Raw genomic sequence first — 26,630 nt, forward strand, 5'->3', positions numbered from 1 at the left:
GCCATCAACATAACCTAAATGTAAGTGGACTAACATACATGGGCCCTTATAAGTTGGGCTTTCATGAATAAGCATACATGTATAAATCTATCACATAAGTCCATCTAACAGTTTAAATACAAAAATTGAAACTCAAATATAGTCGTTTGTTGATGAGGAATTCTAAATGAAAGTTGTTCTAAATCTCTATCCTAACACTCGGAAATCGGAAAAGTTGAGGGATACTGAGTGCAAAACGGGGTAAAACCAAGGGACTAATGGAGCAAAAAATAATTATAATAGTATATTAAGCCATCTTCAACCACAAGTCTCCACCAAGATAATATATTAAGCCCTCTATATATTATAGTTTCAATGTGTTTTCGCCCACTTAGTGAGTCATTTGTTTGTGTGTGTTTAGTTTGATTAGAGTTCGTTTTAGATTCTTTTATTATTTATAATTGTTCATTTTCGAATCCGTTTTATTATTATTATTATTATTATCATTATTATTATTATTATTATTATTATCTTATTATTATAAACTTAAAAGTATTAAAACTTAAAAAAAATTAGTGAGAAGCCTAGAGACAATCTGAGCCCCCACACCTCTAGCAATAGCAAAACCTATCCTAGTAAAAATATGAGCAGCAGCACCGGCACCAATATCTTGCGCCATCGAACTATTCTGAACCCGCTTTAGCAAAGAAACAGCATCCTTTTCTAATTCCCCAAGGGAAGAAAATGAGAAAGGAATGAAACCATAACCAATCGCCTGACAGCTAGATTCGTTTTCTATTCATGATAATATATGAATATAATGACATAGATTAATAATTAAGAGATGACAGATGTATTAAGATAAAAGGTGTGTAAGGATGTAGGGTCTCACTGATAATAATATCCAGAAACAAATAAGAAGGCCAATTTAATATGCACGACCATTACCATTACTATGTTATAAATACATATAGTGCCTTAAATTTGAAATACTCTACAATATATGCATTCATGACCACAACTACTATTATCTGTCCCCATCCCATCTGCTATTACCATTATTTCCATTAATCATAAATACTCCAACCCCACCAATACTCCAACCCCACCCACCTACACTTATTACTTACTCGACCTGCTTGATATTTATGTTTACATTCCCTAAACTACGTCGTTTACCTAACACATTCCGTAATGCATGATGATACATACAACATATATATTTAACCACCAACCGTTTCCATCTGCATTCACTTCACTTCAGATTTGCACCATGTGAAAGTGCATCATACTTGTAACAATTATAATAATTGTGTTCATTATTATATGTTGTATGTAAGCTAGCCACCTTTTATTATTTAGTTAAGCAGTAGCAGCTGCTTTTTTGGTCTGTATAAGTTGTGAAAGTTTCATATTTGTTTTTGTTATTAGAGAAAAGAAATGAAGTCACCTCAACAAGTTATGGGAGGTGAGAAACAAATGGAAGAAGAAATTAATAAAAGTAAGAAACTTGGTGTGTATTTTATTGAATCAGATAATAGGCGTTCACCGTTTGCTGGTGGCTATACAACTCTTGGTACTACGCCGGTGAATATTCGTGGCAAACCGATTGCTGATCTCTCCAAAACCGGAGGCTGGCTCGCTGCGTTTTTCATTTTCGGTAATTAACTTAACGCATCGTTAATCTATTAACATCACTAAATAGCTAGTTAGCCACGTATACGTACATATTTCATTATCTAATGTCGGTCAGAGGTCCTTCTAAAAATAGTCTCTTTACCCTCGGATTGAAGAATGACTGAAGGTAGAGGAACACCTATTATCGGATGAATGACTGCCTACATGACTGCATCTTACCTCCGCATATACTGGACATGCGGATCGGGTATATTAGTTGTAATATTCATATAGTGGTGGATTTAGGAACAATAGACACTAGTGTCACTCGTTAAAATCCTAAAAAAAAATATGCATGGCTTATTTTAATGGTGTCACTAAAAAATTACACTATATACTAGTGTCACTAGTTAAATACCCAAATTTTTTTTCACTAGATGGCTTATTTCACTAATAGCATGTGCTACATGTGCTAACCAAGTAGGTCAGCAGGCGTAGTATAAAAAACCAAATTAGAGTAGATCACACACGCGTGCATATGGTAGCTTAGTAGGTTCTAGAGACAAGGACTTAGCGAAAAAACGTTATTAAAACCCCAATATAATAGCTTAAGATGTCGAGCTTTGACATAGAAATACACTAAAAAAAATTGGTCGTCGGGGCCACTGACTCCGGTTGCTCTACACTGGATCCACCATGTTTTCTTGTATTGTTGAAGACTCAATCACCTTAGCGGGCAACCGCAAGACGTTGGTGCATTGGTGGTACCCTGACCACAAGGGAGGTCAAGGGTTCGACACCCATGTGCTATAAAAATATTTCCCTTGCAGTTGCCCCGCTCATTTCATGGGTATCGGAGGTTTCGGACGTCTATGCGTTTCAGCCTCACCGAATGGGGTTTTACCATTCACGATGCCCGTATGATTTCCTCCTGGGGATTTCCTCTTGAGAGGCAGTAAAACTATAATGTTCGTCCACGTAAAATATCCCGTCAGTAACTTCTAACCGCCGTTAGAATTTTCTACTTAGCCGGCCACAAAAAGCACTCATGAAGGTGTTGGCCATTTATAAGCATATTGTGAAAGTAGATCATATTTGTACCATCCATGTTAACTTCAAGTTTCTTGTTTTTACCTTTATGATGTCACTAACTGATACCAACAAATGAATGAATGTTCTTGAGTGCAGGGAATGAGATGGCAGAGCGAATGGCCTATTTTGGGCTGTCAGTGAACATGGTAGCGTTTCTGTTTTACGTGATGCATCGGCCTTTCACTAGTTCGGCAAACGCTGTAAACATTTTCCTCGGAATATCACAAGCTTCCTCTGTTCTTGGTGGGTTTTTAGCCGATGCCTATCTCGGTCGCTATTGGACCATTGCTATTTTCACTACCATCTATCTTGTGGTAAGAAATCATACACATTTTAATGCACACTATTATCAAACATGATGATCTGCTTAAAATCTATATATGCTGCTTTCGTTCTAACTTGAATCTTGTAAAGGGTTTAACAGGAATAACATTAAGCGCTACGTTGAATGTGCTGGTCCCGATTCAAGACAATTGCGACCAGCTTTCTTTATTATTAGGAAACTGCGAACGAGCAAAACCATGGCAAATGTGGTATTTGTATACAGTTCTTTACGTTACTGGGTTCGGTGCAGCTGGTATCAGGCCATGTGTGTCATCATTTGGAGCCGATCAGTTCGACGAAAGGAGCCGAGATTACGATTCCAACCTCGATCGGTTCTTCAACTTCTTCTACCTTTCTGTCACTGTAGGCGCGATTATCGCATTTACTGCAGTAGTTTACATTCAAATGGAACTTGGATGGGGTTATGCTTTTGGTGCTTTGGCTGTTGCTATGGCACTATCGAATATGGTATTCTTTTTTGGTACTCCTTTGTATAGACATCGGTTGCCAGGTGGCAGTCCTTTTACTCGTGTTGCTCAAGTCCTCGTTGCTGCTTTTCGCAAACGAAATGTGTCGTTTGATAGCAGTGAATACGTTGGGCTATATGAGCTTCAGGGAAAACGATGCGCTATTAAAGGAAGCGCAAAAATACCTCATACAGATGATTTCAGGTAATTTATGATACAAACACTATTATTTTTCTATTATTTTTAAAAAAAAATTTACCTGAAGATCTGTGGACTATGTATGTGGAGATGATGTGGCCTAAAGACATGTATACTAAACAGTAAAGACTGTTTGTTTCTATGTCTACAAATAATTAATCATGTCTGCAACACTAAGAAGCATATTTATAAGTTTGCGAGTATGCACACAAAATAAAAACATTTTTATCTTATGTTTAAAAAAAAAGAAAATCCAGACAAGATTTAAAACTCATGAAAATTTGTTTCTACCATTTTCATGGCGTCTATTATTATTTTTATTTTAGTATTTTTATTTTATTTAAAAAAAAAACTTTTTCCTACTTAAAGGCCGGAGGTCCTCTCGGAAGCAATATCTCTATCTGATTTTAGTATTTTTATTTTATTTAAAAAAAAAACTTTTTCATACTTAAAGGCCGGAGGTCTTCTCGGAAGCAATATCTCTATCTGTCGAATAAAGAGAGGGATGACTTTCTCTACTCTTGAGAGTGTTTCACTCTGAGTGGAGAAATGACTTGTCTTTATTCTCGGATAGGGGAAGGATTGTCTACATCTCACCTCCTCCATACACCACTCACGTGGTATTGGGTTTTGTTGTTGTTTTAAAAAAAAAAAGAAAAAAAAAAACAAACGTTCTGTAGTAAAAACGTCTTTGAGCACGCAGACATAATAAGATCTTCAGACTAAAAAACAAACAACGCCTAAACGTTTAATTCCTTATATGTGTATGACATGTTTGAATTATCGTTCGTTTACAGATTTTTGGACAAAGCCGCTTTGAGAGTGAAGGACGACGAGGCAAACATGAGTCCATGGCATCTTTGCACCGTAACACAAGTCGAAGAAGTAAAAATACTGTTAAAGTTGATCCCAATTCCGACCTGCACCATAATGCTAAACGTAGTCTTAACGGAGTATTTGACGCTATCAGTACAACAAGCGTTAACGCTCAACACGCACATGGGCCGTTTAAAACTTCCAGTAACCTGCATGCCCGTTTTTCCCGGTCTCAGCATATTTCTGTTGCTGTCTCTTTACTACACGATTTTTGTCCCGTTATCAAGACGTATAACGGGTCATCCACGTGGGGCCTCTCAGCTTCAAAGGGTGGGACTCGGTTTAGCCATTTCAATCCTATCCATAGGTTGGGCTGCAATTTTCGAGAGATACAGACGAAATTACGCGATACGAGAAGGGTACGAAATGAGTTTTTTAAGCCCAATGCCTGATTTAAGTGCTTACTGGTTGTTGATTCAGTACTGTCTTATTGGGCTGGCTGAAGTTTTCTGCATTGTGGGCTTATTGGAATTTTTATACGAAGAGGCCCCGGATGCTATGAAAAGTATCGGGTCAGCGTATGCAGCTGTAGCTGGTGGGTTGGGCTGTTTTATTGCTACTATCTTGAACGACATTATCAACTCGATAACAGGGAATGAAGAAAAACGACGAAGTTCGTGGCTGGATCAGAATATAAATACTGCAAGATTTGATTACTTTTATTGGGTTCTAACTGGGTTGAGTGTTGTTAATTTTTGTGTGTTCGTGTACGCTGCGAAAAAGTACAAGTACCGCGCTAAGCGGGGGGCCGATTCAGTTGAAGCAAAGGAGGTTTTACATAAGTAGAAAGTATGTCTAGGTGTCTAGAATTTAAATTATACTTTAAAGAATACAAATTTATTTATGATTCTCACAACTGTATATGATGAGATGAATTTGAAAAGAAAAAGGAGACTAAATCATGTAGTGACACGAGCCTCACATGGTTCCACTCAAAATCATGCATTTATGGTTTGGATAACAAGATGTGGACCTGAAATTGACCCGAAATTGACGCGTATGGATTATTTATTTTCATATAGTATTTGTTTTTCTGAAATGATGTGGCTTGGGTTTGTTCAAATGGGTTAAATATGTACCTTTTCAGAACAGATGGGTTAAACAGTGACCTGGTTCCAATTTTATTAAACAGCTGGGTTAATGCAATCAGTGGTCAATAAATATGCTTAATTATTACCATAATCAACAAGATTATCACAATCAGCTACCAACTGCCAACAATAATGTTTTCTCTAAGACCATTCATAACGGTCCATGTGATATCACGAGCAGTTTATGTACTTTTTGGCCAAATAATGCAATAGGCAATGTCACTTTATGACATTTTTTAACCGTTGTGTCATTTTTTGTGTCAAATATTGGGTAGGATGATGTGGTAAAATCTGATTGAAAATTGGGTGGGAAAAGATAAATTAATTATAAAAAATAAATATTTATTAAATTAGAAAAATCAGTGATTGGTTGAAGGAGAAAGTGACGATTTTTTTTGCGTTAGAAGTCCAACTGACGCCTTGGCTCCGTCAGTTCTGATGCCCTGTTAGGCTCCGTCAGTTTTCGTCAGTTTTGCCATGTGGGATGACAGAAGGAAAGTGACGGACGGTTATATATGGTCTAACTTCATAACTCAAGTTTTTGCTCTAATGTTTGTAAAAATTAAAACTTTATTATCTTTAAGACTCAAAAAGCAATTATAACAGTAACTATTTAGCTATCTGTGAGCCTAGTACAACGTAATATATCTAATGGATCAATTAAGTTACCAGAATCAGCAAATATAGTTTATCCATGATACTGTTTAACAGTATGTTTGTTGGTGGTGTAAACCTGGATGCTCATTCGTATAATCCATTCCAAGGAAATCGACAGTCGTTCTCTCGTTGACTCCATTAAAAACTTGTCTTTCGAAATGGTTTTTTGAATTTATCTTTGATGAATGCATAACAAGAGACGAATCGTATAACCCACTCGGATCAGAAGTATTAGTACCGATACTATAACCTTGTTCTCCATTCATACTAAAGCTGCTTGCTGAGTATCCATTGAATCCTTTCAAGAGAATTGGGGTGATAGTTTTGTCACTTATCTTTGCGCTCATTTCAGCCGCTTTTTGTAGTAACGCGGTAGCTGAGGTATAAGCGGCCATGGGAGATTCATCTACAACGGAGGAGGTGAAACATGGTCGCATTGTTGTCTGATTTAGTACTGGATCAAAATCATTTGACATATAAGACAGTGATTTATCATGATTGCGGTTGTGAGAAAATAAAGAAGATCCCATTATCATATTTGTGTTTGTGCAGGATCCTGATAGCTCTTGTACAGTTGCGTCAACTTTTAGGTTCATTTTGTAGTTTTCTTCTGTTAGTGCATCACAAAAAGCTCTATGGGTAATAAAGCTATCCTTCCTGCACAACCAAAAAAGCGTTTAAGAAGCTACATTTTTGCGTACAGGGGACCTCATGAAAGATATGTAATATACCTAGCAAACGGGCCAGGTTGGGTCGGTTTGGGTAACGGGACAAAACGGTTTTTGGTTAAAATGGGTCATGGGTCAAACCGGTCAAATTATTTAACGGGTCCAAATGAGTCAGGTTGGGTCGGGTTAGGTAACGGGTCGAAACGAGTCATGGATCCAAACGGGTCATATACTTTTAAATTTGATTCTTCACATTTATTATATTATTTTAGTTATTACACCGTATTATTTATATTTATTATATATAAGAGAAAATATTAATATAAAAAATAAGTGATATAACCATAGATGCTTTGATAGATGTTTGACGGGTTGAACTGTTAAGCTCGACCCATATGACCCATCCAAGACCCAATAGACCTATCTCTATTTATTGAGTTTTAGAAATTGATACCCATTGGTCATGTTGCTTTATATATTGTATGAGACCCAATAGATCGGAGGAAACCCATTGGGCCTTTCTTTTTTAAGTTTTTGTTTACATTGTTAGGCCTAATTTTTTCAAGATCCAATTGACTTAAATTTGAGAGTGTGGGTCTAAATTGCCAGATATAATATTATGTTATCATAATTATGAAAAAGAAATAAGGATGGGATTGTTATAATTCAGTAGGCTTATAACTACCTTTAGTGGTTTGATTCTTGATGTTATAATTCAGTAGGCTTATAACTACCTTTAGTGGTTTGATTCTTGATGTTATAATTCAGTAGGCTTATAACTACCTTTAGTGATTTGATTCTTGATTTAGAATACTAATAATGAAGTGTAAGAACAAAGATGATAATGGAGAGAAAGAAAGAAACACTTTGTAAGTGTGAGAAATGGTGCAAGTTTAATGCTTGCATTCATGAGTATTTATAGCCTAAAATCTCAATATAAAAATACATACTTTGTGTACCAAAATTGACTATATGTATACACCAAAATTGACTATCCATATCTATATTATTATTATTATTATAACACTCCCCCTTGGATAGCAATTTTATTTTGTTGAAGATCAACTATAAATTACTGCCTCGTTAAAAACCTTGCTAAAGAAAACCCAGTGGGAAAAAACTTTAGCTAAGGGAAAAAGAGTGCAGCATGGAGTTGACTCCCCCTCAAGTAGACATCGCTTCAGCTGTTACATCTTTTGAACATGTCTCATGCCAATGTTATGAACGTGTGTTCTGAAAATAGCAGTTGGAAGTGCTTTCGTGAAAAGATCAGCAGAGTTTTTGCTAGATTGCACATATCTCATTTCAATCTGGTTGTCCTTAATGAGATTTTGAGTGTATGAGAAGAATCTAGGTGGTATGTGTTTTGTTCGGTCACTTTTGATATACCCTTCTTTCATCTGTGCTATGCAAGCTGCATTATCTTCATAGATAGTTGTTGGACTTTTATCGCGTTCTAGTCCACAAGAATCAGTAATGAGTTGTGTCATTGATCTCAACCAAAAACATTCTCGAGTAGCTTCATGTAATGCAATCACTTCGGCATGATTTGACGATGTAGCAACAAGTGTTTGTTTTTGAGAACGCCATGATATTGCAGTACCTCCATTTAGGAATACATATCCAGTTTGAGATTTAGCTTTATGTGGATCAGATAAATAACCTGCATCTGCATAACCAACCAAATCTTGTTTTGATTCGTTAGAATAAAATAATCCTAAATCAGTAGTTCCTCGAAGGTATCGAAATATGTGTTTGATCCCATTCCAGTGTCTTTTGGTAGGAGCAGAGCTGAACCTTGCCAACAAATTAACTGCAAAAGAAATGTCAGGTCTTGTACAATTTGTAAGATACATAAGAGCTCCAATTGCACTAAGATATGGTACTTCTGGTCCAAGAATGTCTTCTTGATCTTCACATGGACGAAATGGATCAGCTTCAACATTGAGTGATCTAACAACCATAGGAGTACTTAATGGTTTTGCCTTGTCCATATTGGAACGTTTCAAAATCTTTTCAGTATATGTTGTTTGATGTACAAGTAAACCATTAGGCATATGCTCAATTTGTAAACCAAGGCAATACTTGGTTTTTCCGAGATCTTTCATTTCAAATTCTTTCTTTAGAAGTTGAATGGCTTCATGGATCTCTTTATTTGTACCTATGATGTTAAGATCATCAACATAAACAGCTATGATCACATATCCGGATGTTGTTTTCTTAATGAAAACACAAGGGCAAGTAAGATTATTTGTATACCCTTTGCTTATCAAGTAATCACTCAATCGGTTATACCACATACGTCCCGATTGTTTTAACCCATATAAAGATCTTTGTAATTTAATCGAATACATTTCTTTGGGTTTTGCATTTGATGCTTCTGGTACCTTAAATCCTTCAGGTATCTTCATATATATATCACTATCAAGTGATCCATATAGATAAGCAGTCACAACATCCATGAGATGCATTTCTAAATTTTTAGAAACTGCCAGACTGATTAAGTACCTAAAAGTAATTGCATCCATAACAGGAGAATAAGTTTCTTCATAATCAATTCCCGGTCTTTGAGAAAAACCTTGAGCTACAAGTCTAGCTTTATACCTTGTAACTTCATTTTTCTCATTTCTTTTTCGGACAAAAATCCATCTGTATCCTACAGGTTTCACATCTTTAGGAGTGAGAATGATGGATCCGAATACTTTTCTTTTATTGAGTGATTCTAATTCAGCTCGTATTGCTTCTTTCCATTGAGCCCAATCATGTCTATTTTGACATTCAACCATAGATGTTGGTTCTGGATCATCATCATTATTCATGATGTCATATGCAACATTAAATGAAAATTTCTCATCAAGATTTTTCATTTCATTTCGGTTCCATAATATTTTTGAATATGCATAATTGATTGCAATTTCTGTATTGACATCATCAATCTCCTCTGCAGTAGGAGTACTGATTTGTGGTTCTTCTTGAACACTTTCTTTTACTTCATTATCAGCTGATTTTCTTTTTCGAGGATTTTTATCCTTTGAACCGATTGGTCTTCCACGTTTCTGACGTGGCAAAGATTCATGAGTGACGTTATTGCCAGCTTTTGGAATTTCAATTCGAGCTGGAGTATTTACTGCTGGTATATATGATTTTGTCACCGTTTTTTGTATCTGTAAATGCATCAGGCAATTGATTTGCAAGTTCTTGTATATGCATTATCTTTTGAACTTCTGTCTCGCATTCTTTTGTGCGAGGATCAAGATACTTTAATTGAGGTTCACACCATGAAACATCATTTTCTTTATTTTTCATTTCTCCCCCTAATCTAGGGAACAATGTTTCATTAAAATGACAATCAGCAAAACGTGCTGTAAAAACGTCACCTGTCATAGGTTCAATATACCTTAATATTGAAGATGTTTCATATCCAACATATATTCCCAACCTCCTTTGAGGACCCATTTTTGTACGTTGTGGTGTCGCAATTGGAACATACACTGCACAACCAAATGTTCTAAGATGGGAAATATTTGGCTCTTGACCAAAAGCAAGTTGTAGGGGGGAATATTTATGACTTGCACTTGGTCTGATGCGAATCAATGCAGCAGCATGTAAAATTGCATGACCCCATATAGATACAGGGAGTTTTGTTCTCATTATCAATGGTCTAGCGATTAACTGTAAACGTTTAATCAATGACTCGGCTAAACCATTTTGTGTATGCACATGAGCAACAGAATGTTCAACAACAATTCCTATAGACATGCAATAGTCATTAAATGCTTGAGATGTAAATTCACCAGCATTATCAAGTCTCACCCTTTTAATGGTGTAATCAGGAAAATGAGCTCTCAATTTAATAATTTGGGCAAGAAATTTTGCAAATGCCACATTACGGCTTGATAACAGACAAACATGAGACCATCTGCTAGATGCGTCTATTAGAACCATGAAATATCTAAATGGTCCACATGGTGGATGAATTGGTCCACATATATCACCTTGAATTCTTTCAAGAAACATTGGTGATTCTTTCTCAACCTTAAGTGGTGAGGGTCTAGTTATCAATTTTCCAAGAGAGCAAGATGTACATGGAACCATTGTATCATGATGGATTTTTCTATCCTTTAGTGGATGTCCATGAGTACATTCAATAATCCTTTTCATCATTGTTGATCCTGGATGGCCTAATCTGTTATGCCATAAACTGAATACACCAGGATCAATATATTTTTCGTTAACTACCATATGTATTTCTGGTACATTTATATGTGTATAATGTAATCCAGAACTAAGTCTTGGCAGTTTTTCAACCACATGACTCTTGTCAGTGATACTTAAATATTTCTCATTTTCTGTTGTCACTGACTGATAATCATACCCGTTAAGGTATATGTCGGAGAAACTCAATAAATTTCTGCTTGACTTGGGAGAAAATAAGGCATCATTTATTAAAAATTTTGTACCATTTGGTAGTATGAAATTTGCCTTTCCTATCCCTTTTATCAAGTTAGCAGGTCCTGATATTGTATGTATAGTTCCTTCCGTTGGTTTTAGATCAATAAAATATTTCTCGGATTTAAGTATAGTGTGTGTAGTTCCACTGTCTGCTATACAGAGATCTCCACCACTTGATTGATGTTGTATTCCAGCAAAATTCATATTGAACTTCATATATAAGAAATAAATAGTGAGTACATTAATATTACACAATATTTTAAACGCAAATAGATAGTACTGAAACATTTAGCAAACATAATGACAAAGACAGACGATATTAAATCGTTTATTTTTCAAAAGACACACAACTTAAACATTCAAGAAATCTTCATATAAATCAGATGGTTTCTCAGTGACTGTTGGATCAATATTATCCACAAAATTTACTTCCTTTTCTTTACCTTTCAGCGAATCCTGATACATCTTAACAAGATGTTTAGATGTTCGGCAAGTATTAGCCCAGTGGCCCATTCTACCACATCTGTAGCAAGATTCTTCAGAATTTTTAGAAGAATTTTCTTCAACATCTTGTTTAATGGGCTTGTTTTGTGGTTGATATTTATATTTTCGTGGATTACTATTTCTTTGACCACCACGGCCACGACCACGACCACGTCCACGCCCATTACCATTACCATAAGGATGGTTTCTACCATAGTTATGGCTTTTGGCATGATGATGGTGATGGTTATTATAACCACGACCTTGCCCGCGTCCTTGTCCCTGTTTATAATTATTTGCAGTATTTGCTTCAGGGATTGCAAGTGTACCAGTAGGACGGGATTGCTGATTTTTCATTAATAGCTCATCATTTTGCTCTGCAACTAAGAGATATGAATTAAGTTCAGGATATGTTTTGAACTTTAGCATTCTCAAATTTCTTTGCACTGTGATGTTTGCAGCATTCATTGTGGAGAAAGTTTTCTCCATCATGTCTGCATCACTAATTTCATGTCCACAGAATTTAAGTTGTGAACATGTATTATACAGAGCTGAGCTGTATTCATTTACTTTCTTAAAGTCTTGGAACCTTAATGTTCTCCATTGTTCCATTGCAGCTGGAAGTAAAATTTCTCTTTGATTATTGAATCTGCTTTTGAGACCTTCCCATAAAACATGGGGATCTTCTACAGTCACATAATTATTTTGTAAGCATTCATCAATATGTTGATGAATAAAGCAACATGTCGTAGCTTGTTCTTTTTCAGAACAAGTGTTGTTTTCATTTATGGTTTCAAGAATGCCCATTGATTTAAGATACATTTTTACTTTTATAACCCATGGCATGTAGTTGTTTCCAGTTGATTCTAAAGGAGTAAATTTAAGCTTTTCCAGATTCGACATTGTCTATTATCAAAAATTAAAACAAACATCATGATAAATTAGAGTCAATTTATATTCATAAGTATATAAACATTAAACATAAATTTAATATAACATAAATGATAAGTAGGTGACAGTGTCGACCATGTGTAAGTAATCATAAATAAATGTTATATAACAAAAATATAAATATTAGTAAACATAAATGAAAATTTGGCGACAGTGTCGACCATATATTTTTTCAGGTGGTATAACCGACCTATATCATTCTGGTGGTATAACCGACCATATATCATTTTGGTGGTATAACCGACCATATATCATTTTGGTGGTATAACCGACCATATATCATTTTGGTGGCAGAGCCAACCATATTTAGTATTAAGATTATCGTGCTGATAACGTGTTATAATTCAGTAGGCTTATAACTACCTTTAGTGGTTTGATTCTTGATGTTATAATTCAGTAGGCTTATAACTACCTTTAGTGGTTTGATTCTTGATGTTATAATTCAGTAGGCTTATAACTACCTTTAGTGATTTGATTCTTGATTTAGAATACTAATAATGAAGTGTAAGAACAAAGATGATAATGGAGAGAAAGAAAGAAACACTTTGTAAGTGTGAGAAATGGTGCAAGTTTAATGCTTGCATTCATGAGTATTTATAGCCTAAAATCTCAATATAAAAATACATACTTTGTGTACCAAAATTGACTATATGTATACACCAAAATTGACTATCCATATCTATATTATTATTATTATTATTATTATTATAACAGGGATATAATTTGGAAAAATAAATGAAACGAAATGCAACTATGTTTCACCTTGAAAAGATGGTGCCACAATCACAACGATATTCACGGGTCCCACAAATCTTAGCATGAGCCTTCCAGTCTGACTGTACAGCATATCGCTTTGAACATTTGTCACATTTCCATTTCTTCTCCCCATGTTTCCTACAAAAATGCTTCTTTATGCCGGTTAAATCACCTAGAGCCCGAGTGGGTTCATGGTGCACACAGTTTGGCTCAGGACAAATGTACACCCTCTTCTTCACTTGAACGTTAACCGCCCTTTGTTTTAGCTTCCATGGCAGATTGTGGCCTCTCCTGTGGAGTTGAAGGTTCTGATCTCTCTGAAATCCTTTGTGACAAACCTCACATATATAGCGATTTGTAGCCATTAAAGTCCTTGGAGACAAGGCCACAATTTCAGCATCAGGATCTGCAATATTTATGAATGCATTCTGTTAGTGAATTACTTAAACTTCTAATAAAAATTGAACTTCGGTTGTGTACGTGTAACTTGCCTGGATTACCAGGGAGATTGCGTTTCTTCTTCGAAGTTACAGTCGTACGATCAATGGAACTATCATCACCTTTTTCAGAAGTGTTTGGACATCCATTTAGTAACTGGATGATTCTACTGTTTTGCTCATCATCTTCTTCAAAATCTTGGACAAAGGTGGACATGTTCAAAAACTTTAAGCTAGATTAATGTTGGAATGAAAGGAACCACTAATATATATAACCTGTTCTTTAAAATTTGATTCTGCAAAAATGATATAAATCTATATACCGGCCACCAAACTGCCAAACGGTCTGGATAATGGACGTTTTATTTGGGTTTATTTATTGTTGCGGAATGCATCTACGACTGATTAACCTTCTGTACATAGATGCAGAGACAAACAAGAGATCTATTTGAAGAGACAAACTTGGCCTTCTTCAGTTTAGGATTATTGTTTGGGGTTACTCGATTACAATAATATATTTTATATACATGTATTTGTCATGGTATGCCTCATTACTTGTCTTTCAGCTTGCACTCATTTGTTTGTTTGTTTATAATGATTCTTGATGCTACATATTCTTCAAATCCATGGCCAATCAACATGAACGCGTATCTCACACACACACACACACTATGCCTAGCAATTGGGTCAGGTTTGGGTCCGAATGGGTCGAACGGGTCATGTTCAAATGGGCCGTGTCGGGTCAAGACCTGTCTTCCAATAAAAAAACAATCTTTACCATTTTGAGATTACCATTAGAAAGGGTATAAGGCATTTCATGCCGACTATGATACAACTTACAACTTATGAGCATAAGATTAAATAATTTATATGTGTAACAAAGTATATAAAAAGTCGACAGATAACAGAACTTAACAAACGAAACATGCTGCTTTCTTGCACACTACTATGCATCAGTTTCGAGTATATGTATTAGCCATGCTTCAATTATTTCATCCACACAAATGATGCAACGAAGACCTTCACCTATAAGCATAAAATCATAGGCCTTATTGATCTCCAAAATGGCACGTCATGTGTTATGAACTACTCTAGCAAAGTTCCTGCAGCAATTTCATAAGTTGTATATAATAATTACAAAACATATAATATGATCGAAACAAAATAGGTAACTAAAAACAGATGCAAAAACTGAGATATACTAATACAAAATATACAAATAATTTTTTAATCAATCATGACGAAATTGTAATCGATAATATAAGTTTCCGTTTTCAAATACACAAACAAATAGCAACCTGTTAACCAATCATAACTTTGAAAGTTAAATTTTTCTTTCTAAGCAAGAAGTTGTACTCATATATGCGATAATGTGATTTCGTATCAACTAGCGATATTGAGATTTCAATTTCAATTTCAATTTGATCATCATAAAATCATAAATCATAATTAATTAATTATCTAGGTTAATGAAAGGTGATTGTTAATTTTTGTACACCCAAGAGTACTTTCAGTTTAAGGACATAATTTCAACTGAAGTAACTTTGTAAGTTTGTACGTGGACATCGTCTCATCGATTTTTATTTTCAGATTTAAGGACCCTTCAACCCATACGACCCAATGTACCCGTCATTAATTTACTGAAAAATCTTGTTCATATTTACGTTTATAAGGTACTTTTAGAGAGTTTTCGACTCTCAAAATTATATACATAAAACTTAATTTAAAAAATCATGAAGGGGTGTTTGTTTTTAACTTATTAAATAAGACGCGACTTAATAAAAAAATTGAATTAAGTGTGAATTTTCATTTAAGTTTTAACTTTCTAATAACTGTTCACATATAGAGTCAATTAAGTAATTTTAATTATTTAGACAAATTTTCAGCACATAAAACAAACACTTATTATTTATTCATCACTTATTTCTCTCAGACATCATATATTTGTTCAGATTCAGGACTTAATAATAAAAAATTAAACGGGTTGTATGTTAACACTAACCCTTCAATTGACCCGCGTCGACTTCAACCTTTTAAGAACCTAAACCGACCAAACCTCCTCATTCGGCCGATTAGTAATCGGCCCAATCGTGGCAGAGACCCAGCTGTCCAAATCGCAAAAACCTCCAGCTTCCTTTGAAACCCCAATATCAAAACATTCAGGCCCAACAAAATTATCCTCCTTGGCCCATCATCAAATAAAATCTCCGGCCCACCAGAAATTAACAGGGCCCATCATTTTTAACACTCAATGGAATGTGGTTATCCAAGCATCATACATCGATCGGATTACAACCTTCTACCTCAATCGCACGACCAAAACCTGGAGGCACATCCAAACACTAATCATCATCTTGAACAGGACACAACAAAGGGTCAACCACCTCATCCGTCAACACCTCCAACTCCGTGCGATGTAAAAGTATTAATTTTTTTATTTACAACTGAGTGTTGAGTTCTTCAAGTCAAGTTTAATTTATTAATTAATTAATTTAATAATTAATATTATAAACTGTTAACTAATACTGTAAGTCCTAAAAAATTCACCACCATAAGTTTAGCCCCCGGGGTTTATATATAAAAAAATCAGGCCGACGGCGCAATTGGTAGAACTATATTTTTTAGCACTTGATTTATAGTACTACGTAGTATTTTATTTTATATTTTATATATACTACATAATATCTTATATTTTATATCTTGTTTTTTATTTAAATTGTTAATTGTTAATTGTTAATACTTCTATATATACACAGTATGTATTTTGTCTGTGGTCAAATAAATATGTCTAAAAATTCCAACGTTTTGTACGGTAGTGAAGCGGAAAGTAAACTAATGCCACACGAGTTCTAACTCGGCTGGCTTTCAATGTAGACATATACTGACTATGCGTTGATCCTTGTTTTCTTTTGCTATTATAGTCCTCTTAAGGCTGCTGCTAATATTCATTGACATCCACATATTCACTCATATATATTCTACTCTTTAGTTCCTTATTTTCCCCTAACTTTAAATTAAGCTTCCAAATCATGAAGTTTATTAGTAGTTTCCAATGCTTAATGCCCGCGAATGCGGTACAATTTCAAAATACCGCCTCGTCCTCTTCGTTAACACCCACCGAACAATCATCCGCTTTGATACTAACTGATAACAATGATGGTACAAAAAGTAGTCCTAACGTGATCACAAAAAAGAAGAAAAAGAAAAAGGTAAAACAAGACGATCGAAAAGTAATCAAAGTGTTCAAACCGAACGGCGAGATTAATCTCTACAAAAAGCCGATTAAGGTATCAGAAGTTATGACCGAAGAGTACATGGTTTGTAGATCCGATTCGTTTTACATTGGTCAAAAGATTCCGCCACTTTCGCAACACGATCGCCTCCAACGTGGCCATACTTATTTCCTTTTACCGTCTCATTTATTTCACTCGGTTCTCTCGTTTGTCACTATTGCATCGTTTACATCGAAACAACAAGACGTTGATGATAGTAATAATGCTAACATGAAGATGAAGGCTGCGTTTTTGAAGAAGGCGGCAGCTAGTTCGTTGTCTCCTTTCGATATACAAAAGACGTCGTCAGGGACGCTTAGGATTCGGGTATCAGAGCTGTTTTTATCACAACTCATGATGGACCAAGCTGTTTCTAGTCAACGTGACAATGAGAATGAGTTGACGAATTTGGAAACGACAAGTGTCGATTTGTTATGTACGACACCGCAGTTGCATAGAGAGTATAAGCAGTTGGTAGTTGGATCAAGAAGGAATTGGAAGCCGAAACTCGAGATGATTAGAGAAAATGCTCCAAAAGGGAAAAGGAAGGTCAAAATGTTACTTTCTGCCTCCTTTAATCGTATGAAGAAAAAAATGAAAAAGAATAAGAATGTTAGAATCCCTCCATCACCACCATCATCATCATCATCATCATCATCATCATCATCATCAACTTCGGGTTCTTCGAAGAAGAAGAAAAAGAAAGTGAAAAAGGCTAAGAAGAACAATAAGACAACTGTTACAATTCCTACTCTTTCTGCTTCAAATATGAAGGAGAACAAGTTTTCAAACACCAAAGCAACTCTAGTTAATTGGTAACAGATAAATAGAAATAAATAGAAATATGCAGATTTTAATTAGTTTGTTTTTGTTTTAATCGGGCATGACTCGTTTATAAAATTTTGTACATTACTTATAAATATTTAGGTTACCAAAAACAGTAATTATATTAGGTGCAGTGGATCGTGAATGACAATTTTGTTATATCCATCTATACTTAATTACAATTTTGAAATTAAGTTATACTGTCAATCTTAAGTTCATAGCCAGAAATGGTCATGAATAACCCACTTAGGTGAATATACGATGCTCTCCGTTTTGGAGAGTTTGAACAGAGAGAACTTTATTCGCTTAATGTTAAGGTCTTTACTATTCTATTATCTATGCTTGATATGATATATTCATCGTTTAACAAGAAGATAAGAAAGACTGAATTGATTGAACGAAGAAAGCTAAGTTGAAAAGGACTTTGTAGCAAACAAGATTTATGTAAAACAAGGCAAGCATTAGTTTAAAGTTTGAAATAGGAGATGGATACCAAATCAAACACTCAAAGGGAAAAAGGACAGGGAAGTAGTCAAGAATATGTGGCTTGAATATTTTTGGATCCCTATCATTATCTAAAAAACAAAAGTGCATTCGTTCGTGTGCCTTCTTAGACTAATGCCAAATTTAACGTTTTTCATAAATTAGGGTGTAAACAAGTGGAGCCGAATTTAATTTCGGCCCGACTTATAGGTGGCCTGAATTACGAATAAGGGTTACATTTATCGAAAAGTAAATATCAACATAAAAATTAGGGGATATTATAATTTATAATTAGCGGATTGGCCGTTACTTTATAATTTTTAATACACTTTAGCAAGTATATTTGAAGAGTTGGGCTGATAAAGCATCCATTTACATCTCATGTCTCCGCCTCTAGCTAAACTTTCATTTAAATTTTATAGAATTCAAGTCGACTCGCTTCGTGCTTAATATCTTAAACTAAAGCTTAACTCATTTGATATTGTATAAGATTGAGTACGGCTCGAGCTTGATTCATAGAGTACACAATATTACTTTTCTTCGTATTATTTGGTTTAATTATATTATATTAATGATTGTTTGTGTAATTTCTATCACATAATAAGATTTACTATTTTAACTATTATATATATTTTATTTATAATTTATAATATCAATATAACAGTAAAAAGTAAAATAGTACTCCCTCCGTCCCTAAATTATTGTCCAGTATTCTATTTTGGGATGTTCCAAATTAATTGTCTACTTCCATAAATAGAAAGGAAAGGAGATATTTCATTGGTGGATCTGGAGAGAGAAGATATTTCATTGGTGGAGAAATAAAGTTAGTGGGATTTCCTAAAACTGTGTGTTTTTTGTCTGGGGACAATTAATCTGGGACGGAGGGAGTAATTCTTATATTATATTATAATATATATATATATATATATATATATATATATATATATATATATATATATATATATATATATATATATATATATATATATTACAAAAATGAAATTTTAGTATATATAAGTGAAAGTTTGTTTAGGATGACGAGCTTGTTCGAGCTCAAGAGACATGAAACTCTAGTCCGTGCTCATATTTTTAATGAGCTTCAAAATAAGTTTGAACTTGAGCTCGGCTAGAATTAAGCTTTTAACGAGTCAAGTTCGAACAATTCGTGAATAGCTCGGCTCATTTAGATGCGTATTCATAAATTAACACCGTATGCATATATGTGTATCTGGCTTTTTGCGGCGGATAGGATTTCAGATATAAAATTAGTAGGGTGTTCAAAGTTGGTGGCCGGTATAGAAAGGAGAACGTCCACTAGTAGAGTAAGTAGTTCAAGAATAAAAAATCAATCAAAATCGGCTAGTGATTATAGAGTGATTTGCTCATAAAGTTCTTATATCCATATTTGAACATAAGTAAACAAATCAATCAACTAGAGTAATGACAATATGTATTCATCCAAACGAATTTATAAACATGCAGAAATATATAGATTATTAAAAGGTAAAATGTAATAATGATTTATTAAATTAGATGTTTTATATTATGACCAATAAATTATTAGATGACAAATCATATCGATGTCTTAATTGAATGGATCAACGAACGTTAAACCATATAACATTCAACGCGTTTTTTTCCTAACATTTAAATCACATATGATGCTGAACTATTCAACATTCAGTGATGAATAATTCAGAGCTGGAATAGTCTATTTACCTAATTTTATCTAAAATTCTCTTTAATTTATATCAAGAATCTTTATCAAACAATTAAAATGTTTTTTTATTCATACACATGGTTAATAAGATTATTTTATGTTATTCACATTAATTATTTAAAATGATTATTAAACAGCTTATTGCTATTTCAAAACCGACTATATTAAAAACATTTGAGTCATTCAGATTATTAATCACTTAGCGTTTAATCATTTAGTTTATTAAACAGAAGTTTACTTTATACAAATAATTACATTAAAAAGTATATTTTTTTTTTTACAAGACGTCTCGCATTTAAACACGAGCAATCAAACATTAGTTACAGAAAAATCGATCAATAATCATCACAAAATACCATGTTAAGCCGCTTATAATGAATACGCTCGTATATAATCACAACTCATAATTTCTGGATAAACATGAACATTGACAAACATCCCATGTACGTCCTTTTAGACATTCCATTGTAGAAGACAAACTGGACCTCGAGAATAATCGTTATGATTTCAGATTCCAATGGCAACTACTGTCGGATCCCTTTATATGTATCTCGGATAGTGAAATATTCATTTGAATCCAACAATTTGTTTCGAATTCAAGGGAACAATCAGAGCGCGACAATCACTTGTTCTCACATGTAGTCAGAACTACTCCAAAATGTGGTTCACATGTCATTAACTTCCTTAACCCTTAACCTTAAACCTTAAACCCTAAACCCAGTTTAGCAATTAGGGTTTAGAAATTGGGTTTAGAAATTAGAGTTTAGGATTTAGATTGAGTTTTCAACACGAACGGTTTAAAGTTTAGAGTTGGGTTTTGGATTTTGGGTTTAGGGACTAAACCCTAAACTCTAAACCGAGCTAAATTCAAATAAAAAAATTTTGGAAAAAAAAAATTGAAAATAAAAAGAGGAGTCAATCACATGTGATTTTCGTACTCTGATTGGTCCGTGAATTTCAAGCAAATTATTGAATTCACATTATTAGAAATCGTCTCGGATAACCTTTTGCTGTTTTCTTTCCGTGTCAGTTGAAATAACCACATTTTAAAATATAAATACCTGTAGGAGTATAAAATTACAGATTATCAATACCTTGTACGGATAAAAATTCACAATTATCTGGAGATCACTATTTCCAGAGGTTTTGATCGACTTCATAATGGAAAACGTAATCCACTACACATCATCTAGTTATCATTATTTAATCAAATGTCGACTTTAACATGCATACCAGGTGTTTGACAAAATGCCAAAATAGAAGCTGTCATCGGTTTGTGTTTGTGTGAAACAAAAAGAAGACTCATGGGCCTTTGTTATTCAACATTCAGTTTTTTATTCCAGATTTATGGAATGTAGTACCTTTTAAACGTTATCTCCTGAATTCTCACGTTAGGCTTCACTCATGTTTCTACAATTCTACAACCATGTTGGTGCATTTATACAATCTTTGTTGTTTGTGAATTCCAATTCCGCCAGAATCTCATTGGATTCCTTGAGCCAAACGGGACCTTATCTCTACTGATAGTGATGGACATTGATTCGAGGGCGAATTTTAGTCACTGAATCACACTTTGGGATATAAATGGTCCAGAGTTGGGCAGTTTACATATCAATTAATCCCATAAACCTCGGTAAGGTGTATTCATATATTTAAGTTGTAGTTAACATTTCTGATCTCCATTGTGTCAATATGTATACAGTATACATTTGTTTGTGGTTTCTTTTATTATATAATAATTGGTAAAACCTATAAAGAGGTTTAGTTAACTATGCTAGGCTACCATTTTATTCTAAAGAGTAAAGTCATCTGGTCTTGAAAACTGATTTCAGGGAGTAATTAGACAATCAGCATGCTCTAAGAATAGAACATCTTAAATTCGACGTCCCAGAATATGAAGTCACTGCCCTAAAATGAATTCCATTATACGTATGCGCCATGTATACGTATGCGGGCACTAACTAGCATGCGTATGTGTGTGCTTGTATGCGTTATGCGGTATGCGGATTCGCATCGAATGCCTTTGTTCCCGGTACGGCGGTTACTTGGTCATTAAGTCGATATCTTTTCCATAATTATATCCGTGATTCGGGGGAGTTTGTTATGGAAAGGATTACCATTATCTCGGATGGTTCTAGAATTAGGGTTTGCCTATATATACCAACCCTAATTATCATTCTGGGAAAACAATCACATTACGTAACCATCATCTGCTACACGTCTTACGTAACCAGCATCATCTAGCATCTTCTCAAGGTTAACAGGTTAATTTCTCGTTAACTGACACCTACAACCTTATTTGGGGCCTTCTGGTCGACGACCAGTCATCGAAGGTGGACTTAATCACTTGGCCACCTCGCCGACATCATCATGTCGGCCAAGGTTATTCACGGTAGCCGGACCGGAGAGCCTTGTTCTAAGATCTTTAAATCCCCCCCCCCCTTTACGTATTGACCAGGCATATTAACCCTATGGTAAAAATATGCATGATCAAGTGGTGCTTTCATTGAGAGTCGAATTAGTTCAAGACTGTTTAATTGTTTTTTTCTTTTAAAAGGTTTTGAATTATAAGGCTTGTTATTCACAAAATTTTTGAATTTTTTCTTTAACAGTATCATGACTTCCGGGGACTCATCGGAACGTACTCAAACTGACAATCAAAACATACCGTCTGGTAATCAGCAGACGCAAGCTATGACTACGGGGGCGGGATACACGCCATATCCTCCACCTGTATCTGGCGAGCCTTTTCAGAGGTATAAGCCGATATATCCAGATGGGATTACACCGCCAAGGGCAAACTCTCCAGTCACAACCACGTGGCTGGATTTTTCATCGGTGGATTCAAGGGTCATCTTGGTAGGCACTAACGGTGAAACAACAGGACCGCATGTGGTTTGCTGCGGCCAGGTACCTATTTATAGTACCACGGTTTCAATCCCTCTGCAGACGTAGAGTGTTCAGCAGAATTCATCGTTTACACCGTTGCAACCTTGCCAACCACCGCGTCCAGTTTCACAGTTTCTAACTCCTGCGGATGCGCAGGCGTTACTTAATAGTTGGGGGTTTGGTGTCATTCCAGACGCAAACTCTCACTGTACGCCAATAACCGCGCAACATCAAAGCACTGCGCATACAGTTGGGCTCTTAAATGTATATCCTCAAGTTTCGCAGGCATCTGCGCCACAGGTTTCGGTCCCTTTGCAGCCACCTGTATACTCTGCACCATCAGGTCTTCCCTCTTTTCTGACGCAACAGCCTTGATTATATCCGCAGACGTCATCACAACCTTGGCAAAATATCCAGGGTCAGGCAAATCTTGCAGGTCAATTTATGCAGGCTGCACCCCCTGATATGGTTCCTTTATTTTCACAACCTGATTTTGTTCAGGATATGATGAAACATTTCTTCGCAGGGATCAAAGGTGACCCTGTTAAACCACCTTTTGAGCTACCAACTACTTTTGATAAGTTTCCTCCGTATATAACTGCATATCCGTTTCCATCAGCGCCAAAGATACCCCATACACTGGGTACTTATAATGGTTTGACTGATCCGGATGACTACCTGCAGCGTTTCGAGGGCGCAATGCGCACCCAAGGCTGGGTGGATCCGGTTGCATGTCAGATATTTCCCATGACGCTGCAGGGCATTGCTCGCGAATGGTTTAATAAGCTCCCATCAGGTAGCATATGTAACATCCCGCCTTTTTCCGTTTACTTTTCCGTTATACTATTTTTAAACTCCGTTATATGTTTATAACATCTCCCGTTAATACGCTTAAATTATCTCGTTTAGGTAATTCACGAACCCGAATGAAACTAGAGGGACCATTGTTGCAAAGTGATCAAAGGTGTGACTAGGTTAACTAGTCAACACCCTTTCTCCACCATTCATTAATTTCCATTTTCATTTTCCCTTTTCTTTCAATACTTCTCAAATTCCTCTCAATCTCCATTACAAAGAACTCATCATCCACTCATGATCTAGCAAGTGTTTGACAAAACAAATTACATATTTGGAATCCTTGCAACTTCCTCTTCGATTCCATACCGATTTCATTACATTTGGGTAACTTTCTAAAATCACTAGATTTTGTGTTCTTGATGTTTTTAACTTATAAAGTTGTTAATTAGTGTCTATGGCTCAAGTCTAACATGAATATATGATTTATATGTTCGATTTTGTTATTTGAAGTAACTAGCATGAACATAAACTTTGGTGTGTTTGATTTGGTGATTTGGTTGTTTGAATGATGTTAAATGTTATAAATGCATGTATTAAATGTGTTCCTAACATCACTAGCTTCAATTTGATGTGTAGGTTGCTTGAGAAAGCTCCATAAACTTGATTAGTGATTTTGGTGAATTTGGGTTAGGGTTTGATAAGCTTGAAATGAATATTTGATGCATTGAATGCCATGAATTGTTATTAGTAAGTAGTTAGTTGTATTGTATGCTTGATTATCTACAAAACGGCGTGTTTTATGTATGCATTAAATGCCCGATCATAAATGTGCACTTGTAAAATTTGAAGCATTAAATGTGTGCATTGATTGATCATTTAACTTGGAAAGTCGATTTTTGCAAATGATGTCTTTGGTTGGTGAAATGTATTTAGTTGTGTTCTTTGTCAAATTACCTTTCTAACGATATAAGATACGAGTTCTAAGTGTTAGCGGTTTGTGATTTATGCTTGAAAGAGTTTTGATTTGAGACTTGGACATTTGAGACTGACCAGGTACCAGCACAGGTTATATGCCGCGGCGCGGCAGTCTTGGGTCGCGGCGCGACCTAAGGCGTGTTCAGCCTCTGACCTATTTGTCAATTATATGAAAAATGCTTGGCACGCTATGGACCTCCGATTCACATAAGACTTGTTCTAACATGCTTATATATGAATAACTAGCATAGAAAAATAGTTTGAGACCCGACCCGAATGCGTTGACTTTTTCGTTGACTTTGACCGACCAAAGTTTGACTTTTTGTCAAACTTAACCGAATAATTATGCAATCTTTCTAACATGCTCCTATACTTGTATCTTGCATGGAACTTGACAATTTGATTCACATGCTACATAATCGAGTCGTATTGAGCCATAGGACTAATTGAACATCTTTGACCAATCGTGACTATCGTTATTGATACAACCTATTTGTTTAGGTCGAGACTAGCATTGTTCTTGCACACGTTACTTGTTGAAGTAAATTTACATTCATACACTCAAGGTGAGATCATAGCCCCACTTTTCAAATACTTTTATACTTTTAAAATCGTGGGATGAGAAAACATATACATTACATACTTATATATACTTTTCACATGTATATATATATATATACTTTTCATACTTTGATACTTTGAATACTATACGAAAGCAAAGATACATACGAGTTAGAACGGAAATCCTCAAGTTCAATTATCATTAGTTACACTTGTAGGGTGTAAGCGAGAAATTATGTTGTGTGGCCATGCGGGTTTGACGAACCCTCATTCAGATGAATGAAACGTACTTTCGATGTATAGTGTAGGTTCTAACACTATTATGCAGAGGTAAGATTCAGTTAAGCTTGATAATTGGGTGCTCGTGATACAAACACATCTTTTGAGATGTATACGCTTGATAAACGATTTATACTAAACCTTGCGATACAATTATACTTTATGCATACAACTATGATTTCACCAACGTTTTCGTTGACAGATTCTTTTATGTTTTCTCAGGTCCTTGAATGCTTAATGATACATGCTTCCGCTCATTACTTTTGATACTTGCTTGGATGTCGAGTATACATGCATACGTGTAGCGTCTTTTGACTACTTTCAAATTGTGTTGCATATGTTTCATTTGTACTTTAAACTTTGTTATGTAACTAGTTGTCGAACTATTTTGTAAACCTTGAAACATCTTTGCTTTTGAAATGAATGCGACATACTTTTGGTCAAACGTTGTTTTAAAGACTTATGACCATGTAACGGGACCTAAGTAGACGGCGCCGTCAATGACGATTTTGTCGGGTAGCTACAGATGGTATCAGAGCATTGGTTGTAGGAATTTAGAGTTCATTGGTGTCGACCCTGAGTCATAGAGTACATTGGTGAGTCTAGACTACAACCGGCATATAGACTTGAAGTAGGAATTACTTGACTACTTGTGCATTTATACTCGAACTCTCATACTCATATATATTCTTATTCTATCTTAATCTCACGTTGTTTAATTTGATTGACACGCCACCTTGACTATATGAAGTAATGTCGAATGCACATATGAATTAAGGT

At 35.2% G+C, this 26,630-nt stretch overlaps 3 protein-coding genes across 3 annotated transcripts; 2 read left to right on the forward strand and 1 right to left on the reverse strand.

The window, feature by feature from the left end:
- The first annotated feature begins 1,145 nt into the window (after positions 1 to 1,145).
- Positions 1,146 to 5,572, forward strand: LOC139861289 (protein NRT1/ PTR FAMILY 6.1). Its single transcript, XM_071849664.1, has 5 exons — positions 1,146 to 1,310; positions 1,411 to 1,639; positions 2,785 to 3,002; positions 3,103 to 3,683; positions 4,475 to 5,572. Exons 2-5 carry the CDS (start codon positions 1,420 to 1,422, stop codon positions 5,337 to 5,339), a joined length of 1,884 nt encoding a protein of 627 aa, XP_071705765.1. The 5' UTR covers positions 1,146 to 1,310; positions 1,411 to 1,419; the 3' UTR covers positions 5,340 to 5,572.
- Positions 5,573 to 6,348: 776 nt separating this feature from the next.
- Positions 6,349 to 14,265, reverse strand: LOC139864692 (protein indeterminate-domain 12-like). The gene is made up of 3 exons (XM_071853263.1): positions 14,103 to 14,265; positions 13,618 to 14,017; positions 6,349 to 6,958 (listed from the first exon to the last, which is right to left on the reverse strand). The coding sequence occupies exons 1-3, from the start codon at positions 14,263 to 14,265 to the stop codon at positions 6,349 to 6,351; spliced, it is 1,173 nt and encodes a 390-aa protein (XP_071709364.1).
- A 2,745-nt stretch (positions 14,266 to 17,010) lies between these two features.
- On the forward strand, positions 17,011 to 18,434 carry LOC139862717 (uncharacterized). Its single transcript, XM_071851340.1, has one exon. The coding sequence runs from the start codon at positions 17,078 to 17,080 to the stop codon at positions 18,137 to 18,139; it is 1,062 nt and encodes a 353-aa protein (XP_071707441.1). The 5' UTR covers positions 17,011 to 17,077; the 3' UTR covers positions 18,140 to 18,434.
- The last annotated feature ends 8,196 nt before the right edge of the window (positions 18,435 to 26,630 follow it).

The sequence above is a fragment of the Rutidosis leptorrhynchoides genome, chromosome 8 (genome assembly GCF_046630445.1).
Source record: "Rutidosis leptorrhynchoides isolate AG116_Rl617_1_P2 chromosome 8, CSIRO_AGI_Rlap_v1, whole genome shotgun sequence".
In the NCBI taxonomy this organism is placed as follows: Eukaryota; Viridiplantae; Streptophyta; class Magnoliopsida; order Asterales; family Asteraceae; genus Rutidosis; species Rutidosis leptorrhynchoides.